We start from the raw sequence: 10,000 nt of genomic DNA on the forward strand, positions 1-10,000 counted from the left end.
TATTTTTTTTTTTTTTTTTCTGAATCATTCAGAACAATGATTCCTCTCAAATATATTAAGCCTCGAGTCATCGTCGTCGTCGTCGTCATCGTCGTCGTCATTATTGTCAGAAAAGAAAAAATATTTTGGAACTATCTGCTTGTGGTTTTTTTTTCGTTTCTTCCTTTTTGATAAAACGACAAGTTTTATTATATAATTATCTTCTATTTTCTTCTTTCTTTATCGATTGTAATTTTTCCTTTTTCCCTTGATTCGATTCTATAATGGATATAAAATCAAACTGGATCGGGATTATGAGGATCCAAGGAAAAAGAAAAAAAAAAAAAAAAACACAGAGAAAAGAAAAAAGAAGAAGAAATAGAAAAAAGAGAGGAAAAAAAAGGGAAAGAGAAAAGAAACGTAAAAGGGCACCCAGAGTCTCTCCGTATGAGGAATGGATTTTTTATACGACCAAACGTATTATTATCTTAGTCTATTCGAGGAATGGAGGAATGAAACGGGACGTACCACCGGTCTTTGGACAGGGTTACCAACCCCTGTGAGCGAGGAAGCGGATGACGAATGTCGATTTGACGGTGGCTCGTCCTGAAGAAGAAGACGAAGAAAAAGAAAAAGAAAAAGAAAAAGGGGAGTTAGCTGAACTCGATGGAATGGTAAATAAGGCTACGTCGTAGGTAGGCAACGTTATTTATGAGGACGTAATTTAATAAGCGAAAGATGAGCAGGGAGATAGAGAAGAAAGAGAAAGAGAGAGAGAGAGAGAGAGAGAGAGAGAGAAAACTAGAGAAAGAGAAGCGCCATCCGGAAAGCCGAAAGTGGCATGAAAGTAGCAGTCGTTGTTGTATCCCATTGGTCCCTATATCCCATGTAAAAGTAGTAGCTCGTATATACTTGAGCCATATGGCCGACCCCGTGGAACACAACCATATACCCATTATCTTTCTCTTTCTTTCTTATTCCGAAACGCGTAGCACGAGTGAATTCCGAGGGTGCGAAATGATATGGAAGTAATGGACCCCGTTAGCTTGCGCCTCCATGGGAGATTGACCGGTACGATAGAGCGTCGAAGGAAAAAGAAAAAAAAAAAAAAGAAAGAGTAGCTAGGTTATACTCTTATTCTATAGATTACTCGGTACCTTTCCTCTTACTCCCTTACTCTTCTTCCCTCCCTATCTTCCCCCACCTCCCACCATCACCTCCCCAAATAGAGCGATGACAGATTGATACGATTTCCTAGTATGGGATTTGGCGCGACAGATTTTCTACCAACTGTTGTCGAAATCTACTGAGATCATTACGACGAATTAAATATACGAGGAAGACATACGCACACACATACACGCACACACACATGTATGTGTATTTAGGCACTTGCTCGATGTATCCTACATTTTTTTCGCGATTATCATCGTCGATGTTACAAATGTGACCAGATAGATTTCGTTAAAAAAAAAAAGTGGAAGATAATATTTTCATCGAAGGAGAATAATAAAAGGAGTAAAATGACTCTCGTCAATTTTTCTCGATATTTACTCGACCAAGTAATATCTTCTTTATTAATTCATAATTGATTTTATATATATACATAAGTACGTACTTACTAGTTCGTAAATTTTATCAAATGGATATCGATCGATCAATAGAATCGATCATTCATATAAAATATCAACTAAGATCTGTTAATATTATTTCTTTCTATATAAGAGATGATATCTTATGGCTTTCTCGTCCTTTAAGATAAGATTTATCTCGTAAGATCGTCGTCGTATACGTGGCAGGAGTTAGGACGAAGGATGTTCCGGTGGAACAACAGGAAGTTAAGGGAGGCTTTCTCTCCCTTTCTAGGATATCGACTTCGTTGAAGCCGCAAAAGACAGAGAGAGAGAGAGAGAGAGAGAGAGAGAGAGGAAGAGAGAGAGAAAGAGAGAGGGTGAAAGCGCGAGCCACGCGAAAGCGTAACGTCGTAGGGGGCTGTGCTTCTCGAGGAAACGAGAAGAAGGAGGCTGTGAACCCGGCGTAAAGCCCTCGGGCAAACCTCGCTCCTTATCGATCTGCCCCTGAGACGAAGAGAAGAGTAAGAGAGAGTAAGAGAGTAAGAGAGTAAGAGAGAGAGAGAGAGAGAGAGAGTAAGAGTAAGAGTAAGAGTAAGAGGGTTAGAGAGTAGAGTGGTGAGTCTCTCTCTCTCTCTCTCTCTCTCTCTGTCTCTCTATCTCTTTCCTTTCTCTTCTCTCTTTCTGTCTCTCTTCTATGGCGGTTTGGATAGATATAGATATACGTATAAGATAGACCTCAGCAGAGAGCCATCTACTCGAGCGTGACTCCGCAGCCAAAGTCGAGCCTATCAATATTTCCTCCCGAAATCCTTCCTCCGTACCTCCTCTTTCCTTCGTCTTCCTCCTTCGTTATTCTCCTTTTCGATTTTTCCAAAGTATCTCCTATCTCCTTTACGAATAACCTCCCTAAGGTGATTTATACTCTAAAATGATCTTTTCGTTCGTTGATTATTTTTTAAATATAAGAATTATTTTAATACAAGAGAGAGAGAGAGAGAGCGAGAGAGCAAGAGAGAGAGAGAGAGAGAGAGAGAGAGAGAGATAAGAAATGTTTAAAATCATAGATGGAAAGTTTAACTTCAGAAAAAATAACTGGTTACGTATGAACGGTTATGTATCTACAAGGCTAATAAAATCTTTTGGAATAATATTTTGAAATAATAGATCCTGGAAAAATAGGATGAATTATTGTAAGAAATAATTTATGAATCAACTAACTAATCATCGATAATATTATTTTCGAATGAATGACACGAGTGCTGACTATGAGAGAATAGGGAAATAAAGAGGACAAGAAAAATCACTTCGGGTCCATTCGTATATAGGAAGAAGGTTTAGGAAGAGGAAAAAGGAGATCGTGATGGGAGATAGAGGTGGTGGTTCAGATCCTGGTGAATGAGGATAAAGAAATGGAGAAAGAGGAAGGAAAGGAAAAGAAGATGATGACGATGAAGAAGAAGCTCGGAACTGTTAGCGTACAATCTTCTTCTCATTTTTCGCCTTGTTTTTATCATCTCCTCAAATCTGTCTCATACTTGCGATATATAACCGTTATTTTTCGCGAAAACCACTCCATTATATCTCTCTCTCTCTCTCTCTCTCTCTCTCTCTCTCTCTTTCTTTCTCTCTCTCTCTCTCTCTCTCTCATCTTTTCTTCGTAGACTTTTTTTCCAAGCGGAGACGTCCTTCGTGTCAGCCCTTCCTCCATCTCTCCCTCATCTTCCCTCTCATTCCACTTTGTTAGCCAGCCAGTAAGCTTTTCGTGGACCGTCTCGTTCCAAAGTGGCCCACCCTCACCCCATCCCTCGCCTCACCCCGGCAAAACAGAACAATACGTTATATTAACTCCATCATTATTTCTTCGTCTGGAAAAGTAGTTTCGAAAAAGCGAGTCGTGGATTTCCTAATGGGTGGAAATCACGGTGTCTTACGTTATCATCTCTATATGTCTCCTTGTTTCCTTCGAAAACTTCAAATCTCTTTATCTTTCTCTTCCTTTTCTCTCTCTCTCTCTCTCTCTCTCTCTCTCTCTCTCTTTCTGAATGGTTTATCGGTCGAATAAAATTTTGTACTGTTCGTTGATATAAAATGGATAAATTTTGATAAGAAAACAAACAACGTTGATTCCATTGATTGAACTTCGACAACTTTCTGATAGTCTGTTTCTTAAGCAAATAAGTTTACACCTAGTAACACACTGTTGAAAAAGGTTGCGGTCACGTCTTACGTACGTGAGCAAGAGAAAAGTTAAAAAAAGAGGAAAACGAAGAGAAAGAAGAAGAAGAAGAAGAAGAAGAAGAAGAAGAAGAAGAAGAAGAAGAAGAAGAAGAAGAAGAAGAAGAAGAAAAGATCAGACTGGTTCACATAGACATTGGTGTTGTACCTTTAGTAAAGGTAGTAGCTAGGTAAGTATCCGCGGGCTAAGTTTTTCCAGGCGATCTGCTCTCCGGATTCAGATCAATACCCGCCATCTGGACCTTGGGTTGGGAGAGGGGGAGGGGGAGGGGAAACAGGAACAAGGAGGAAAAGGAGAGAACTTCGTGAGAGAAGGATCGACGATGTAAGAGAGAGAGAGAGAGAGAAGGAGGAGGCTAGCGAAGCGAGACATGGTGCGCGTGCGAGAGTGAGAGAAAGAGAGAGAGAGAGAGAGAGAGAGAGAGAGAGAGAGAGAGAGAGAGTAAGAGGTGGAGGAGTCACTCGAGCAACAAGCCACCGGCGCACCCTCAACTACTAGATCCTTCCAAGACGCATCGAAAAGCTCGGCCAAAAAGCCATTTCTGTAGCTACATACGCCTAGCTTTCACGCTGCTCTGAATACGTACTTATTTTCTCTCTTTCTCTCTCTCTATCTCTCTCTTTCTCTCTCTTTTTCGTCTTCTATCTCTTTCTTCCTAGTCTATTTCTCAGGAACGAACGAACGAATAAACGAACTAACGAACGAATGAAAATAACCATAAGCAAGCCGAAAAGAAGCGTAAGAGCAAGTCTAGTTTACGGCATATAACCAGTTGAAAGTGTCCACGGAATCGACGGGAATTTATCGTCCGTTACAAACCAACCCCAAAGTCGTAATATTATTTAGATCTTTATAACCATCAACGTCACGTTCTTCTTATTCTTATTATTATTAATTCTTATTATTTAGTATGTCATCATATTTCTTTCTTATTATTAATTATAATTATTCTTATTATTATTATTTTTTTTTTCTTTTTCTTTTTTTTCATCATCGTACGTATATTGATTTCAGATGCAGATACGATTCCATATCGTATGATATATCCTAAGATCGTATAATGTATATCAATGTACGTATACGCGTGTTACACAGATTTTTATTCGAACAAATTTTTATGGGATACGATTTGAGTCGAACATATAATTTGACGAAATTCAATCGATCGTTTCTTCCTTTTCCTTTTTTCCCCATTTATTTTTCTCTCTTTTTTTTTTTTTTCTTTTTCTTTCTTTCTTTCTTTCTTTCTATTTTTTTTACATTTAAAATATAGAAGACAAGAGACATTGATATTTACATGTCAGAAGTATTGAAAGCGACCGGATGAGAAACGAGAGGGGGAATGGGATAGAGCATTAATCTTTCGAAAGAGGTAAAATAGGAGGGAAAGAGTTAAGAATGTTAAATTAGCGGTTAAGGATGTTCGCCAACGCGTTAAACTCATTTGCGTATGTTTCCATTATCAAGGCCCAAAGGAAAATCGATTTAGTTGATCTCTCGGTTGTAGGAAATTCGATCCGCATTACGCTCGATTAGATTATCAGTTATCCACTTGTAAGGATAGCAGGGATAGGATAGGGATTGTAACAACACGCTAAGGTACACGAGAGATGCCGGATGAGACAGGAGATAAGGTCTTAAGTAGCGACTGATTAAATCTCGGGACATATGCGAGTCGATCAATGGCCCTCTCTGCCTTTTCTTCCTTCTCTCTCTCTCTCTCTCTCTCTCTCTCTCTCTCTCTTTCTACTTCATTTCAAAGGAAGAGAAAGAGAGAAAGATAGATAGATAGATAGATAGAGAAAGAAAGAGAGAGAGAGAGAGAGAGAGAAAAGCAGAGTCGTTCAGTTTGTGCGGTGCTGATACGCTGTAATGCAGTCTCATGGGAGTTAGTTCCCCTGTTCTCTTTTGGTAGGACGGGCCCTTCGAAGTCTAAGGTACTACTACTAATACTACTACTACTACTACTACTACTACTACTACTACTACTACTACTACTACTGTTACTACTAATACTGCTACCACCATTACTACTACTATTATTACTCGTGTTCCACTCTGAGCCGCTGACCCGAGCCACTACGCGACATAAAAACACTCGAATTAATCGGCTTGTTCCCGAAGGAACCTGCGAAAGGTCAATAGGATCGGGGGTGTCGAATCGGTCTGCGTTGTACACTTATCTCGATGCACACTTGTTCGAAATAGAGGAAGGGAATGGGGATAGGAACTATAAGGATGAGATGGAGCAAGGTGGGAGTAGGATGGGATAAAGTAGGTGGGGGAGCAAAGGAGCAGAAGGGTATTTTGCTAGTATTCTTGGCAAGTATAAAAGTGCTAGGACTAATCGTTCCCATCGGTGATTCAAGTGTCGAAGCATATGTCGTGAGATTTCGATGTTCCAAATCCCTTTTACTTCTGAACGAGGTCTCTGAGGACTACCTTTTATTTCAAATCGCGTCTTCAGGTGTATTTTGTTTAGTGATTTTTTTTTCCTTTGCTTTATTTTTTCTTTTCTTTTTCTTCTTCTCTTTCCAAGATTTCAAAAAGATATCGATCGATCGATCGATCGATCGATCGATCCGATTCGATCCGATTCGAAGAGAAATGTATTTAGGTACTTACCGATTGATAGAGGAGACAGAGGGTACGTTGTCCTGCGAACAAATCCCTTCTGCCAGCAACCTGTCACGAATCTCCCAAGCAAACATCGTTGGATTGTCCCTCTTGTAATTCGCGATCGCATCGACAACCGGTGGCGTTGCCACTTTAGGCTTGGAACCACCTATCACGCCGGCCTTGAAGCTGCCGGTTTCGTAATACCTGTTGTAAAGAAGAAAAAGGAAAAGAAAAAAACAACGATAAGATTTAAAAGAATTAAACGATAAAACTTTATATTGTTAAGAAAGTGCAAGTGAAACTTCTCCTTCTCGTTTAAAAAAAAAAAAAAAAAAAAAAAAAAAAAAAATTATTCCAAGATCTTTCTTGGGTATGTTTTTTTCCTCCCCTCTTCTCTCTAAGAATTTTCTCTTATTTCTCGAAACGAAAAGATTCGTCCTAATTCCTTTTTCCTTTTTTTGACGAGCGCAGCACGAAGATCGGGTGGTGGGTATATAAAAAATTATGGAAAAAAAAAAAAGAAAAAAGAAAAAAAAAGAAGAAACAAACAATTGTCCATGACATTTCTATGTCTCTTGTCAGAGTACGAATAGAAAGAGAGAGAGAGAGAGAGAGAGAGAGAGAGAGAGAAAAACAATCCACGCGTCTCGCTTTTCTTTATTCTCTTTTTTTCCTTTTTTTTTCTTCTTTTTTTTTTTTTTTTTTTTTAAAGAGTAAACTGTAAGAGCGAAAAGATTTTGCATTTTTTTCCGGAGCGGCAGTCAGCCAACGTTGGAATAACGAATAGTCGTCCAGCGGTGCGTCAACGGCCGGCTGTTTTAAAACAAACGGCTTCTGCCCCCCTGCTGGCCTATCCCCTTCTCCCTCCCTCTCTCTCTCTCTCTCTCTCTTTCTCATCTACCTAGCAAGCTACATTTTCTCTTTCTCTATTTCTCTTTCTCTCTCTCTCTCTCTCTCTCTCTCTCTGGCAGCCACCCGCGGCTACATGGACTCACCGGCGGCGATGGACGATCGCGATTGGACCGCCGTGAACGCGCCCTTTGTGCCTAATTAGTTAAATAATATCTTCGCTCGTGCTTAAATTCAATTACGGCAGAAAGCCCGCAATAATGGTTCGCTTGTGGGCCGCCTTGATGGATGTGGGTCCGTCGCCGGCGTCGGCGAACCTCGCTCACTCGGCTTCTCTCTCTCTCTCTCTCTCTCTCTCTCTCTCTCTCTCTCTCTCGATATATATCGTTCGTTTTCTAGCCGTTTATTTTGCGCGAACGCATGTACATTACTCTCGAAAGGGACACTCATCTTCAACGAGAGATTTTTGTTTCTTATTCTTTTTTCTGTTCTTTTTTTTTCTGTTCTTTTATTTGTCTTTTCTTTTTTTCCTTTTTTTTTTTTTTTTATGTTTATTTATATCCACAGAAAACGTATTTATTTTTCAACGAACGCATATTTATTTTTAATGAAAGATCGAAAGGACTTTATCACTATATTTTCCGTACGCATCATTTGGTCTAAACTTTCTTCTTTTCTTTTTTTTTTTTTTTTTCTTTAATCCTGATTAACCCTCAATTAATTTTTGTGTCGCTTACTATCAGGCAAACGTATATATTTTCCTTAACGATCTCTATGAAATGTAATTCATAATTGTATTACGGATATCGAATTAATCTTGCATACGCAAAATTATTATAATATATATTTATATACAATATACATATATATATATATATATATATATATATATAAAATTTTGTATTAGCATATTTTATATTGCAATCATATTAATTTCATATTAATGTATTAAACGTAAAGATGACTATATTATATCGTATCACGGAGGCGTATTAATTCTACGAATTATTTCCCATTAATGATATTCGATCGTGTTCGAACGTTGAAGTTTTTCAAGTGTCGATTTAAGAAAAAGAAAAGAAAAGAAATGAATAAATAAAAGAAAAAAGAAAAAAAAAAAAAAAAAAGAAAAGAACAAGGAAAGAAAAAAAGGACGAGACTTCTTTGAGCCAACCGTTCCTTTTTTTTTTGCCGACATATCACCGTGCGCCCTTTTCGATCGGTTTCGAAGAACATCGAAGTAAGATCGTTAATGCGTTCTTACGGTTATGGCAAAGCCTAATATGATTTTGGTGAACGAGCGCGGTCGGCACTTGACGCGGAACAAGCTAACGGCGGAATGGATCCAGCCGTCCCCTAGCGAGCTACAACGGCGTTGTTACTTTGGTGGGGAAGGGAAACCCAGAAATTGATCTGCCACGCTAAAATTCGATTATCGATGCTTCTACTTGTCGTCTCTTCGTTCTCGCTTTATCTCGAATTGTCTCTTGAGAACGTACGAACCTCTTTCGAATCGTTCGACTTATAATAAAATCTTTCCACTATATGATATCAATTGAAAATTTCGTCGAGATCAAATGAAAATAATATTATTAATTACGGACAAAACGTGAAAAAGAATTTATCGTATGATAAAAATTTATTAAATTAACAAAAAAAAATATATATATATATATATATATATATATACGTTTCGTGTTTTGTAAACGTAAATTGTGTTTTTTTATTATGCAAAAAAAAAAAAAAAAAAAAAAAAAAATGTTCGTCGTTCGATTCGTGCGCACGATAACAAAAAAAAAAAAAAAGAAAAAAGATAGGAAGACGTAGAAAGAGGAAGAGGAAGGAGAAAATAAAAATAATAAAAAAGCAAAAAAAAAAAAAACAAAAAGAAAAAAAAAGAAAAAGAAAATAAAATAAAATAAAAGGAGGATAGAATTGAGAATAACGTCGGACTTTGAACCTGCTGTTATAAAAGCATTCTGGCACCCTTAAATAGTGGAGGTCACGGATGGAACCCTTCGAAATTATTACGATTATATCTGGCGTAAAACCCCATTCCAAGCACACATGGCAATGCTCAACCGTTGACATTTCACTTTCTCTTTCTCTTTTTTTCTTCCTTGCTCTTTATATATATATATATATCTCTCTCTCTTTTTCTTTTTGTTCTGCTCTCGTGTTCCCTCGCGTGAAATGGTCATTAGATTGTGCGATTTTTCAAATCGACCGAGTGCTCTCGCTTAATTTCGATTTAAATGCGTTCGAAACAGGTTCACGTACGATTCACTACACTCTCATTCTCCGGAGGCGACATACGTAGATCATAGTTTTTCCAATTTTAAATCATTGCCATTGATGTCTTTGATCTTACGATAATTTCAAATCGTATATCATAATTATGATCAGGTGATAATAAATATCAATTGAAAAATTATATCGATTATTATTTTTCTTTTTTTTTTTTTTTTTTTTTTTTTAATTCTAATCTCTCTGGTTTTTCTTCTTTTCTTTTTTTTTTTTTTCTTTTTACTCGCGAAAAAAGACAAAAAGAATTTTGTAATATCAAAATTTGTGTCTTTTCTTTTTTTTTTTTCTTTTTACCTTTTTTTTTTCGCTTTCTTTTTTTTTTCTTTTTTTATTTATATTCACGAATTAGATAAGAAAGAGTCACGATAGATCATGACGAAAATCTGATATATCATGATTTCATATCCGGTGAGTATTTAGAATTTTTTTTTTTTAT

General features: G+C 37.5%; 1 protein-coding gene across 1 annotated transcript in view; it reads right to left on the reverse strand.

The window, feature by feature from the left end:
- LOC124953373 (aspartate, glycine, lysine and serine-rich protein) overlaps positions 1-10,000 on the reverse strand; it is a 206,870-nt gene that overhangs the window by 28,030 nt on the left and 168,840 nt on the right. Inside the window, exon 5 of the mRNA XM_047504645.1 lies at positions 6,415-6,612. Coding sequence (XP_047360601.1) covers positions 6,415-6,612 — 198 coding nt within the window. The remainder of the gene's footprint in view (positions 1-6,414; positions 6,613-10,000) is intronic.

The sequence above is a fragment of the Vespa velutina genome, chromosome 1, assembly GCF_912470025.1.
Source record: "Vespa velutina chromosome 1, iVesVel2.1, whole genome shotgun sequence".
In the NCBI taxonomy this organism is placed as follows: Eukaryota; Metazoa; Arthropoda; class Insecta; order Hymenoptera; family Vespidae; genus Vespa; species Vespa velutina.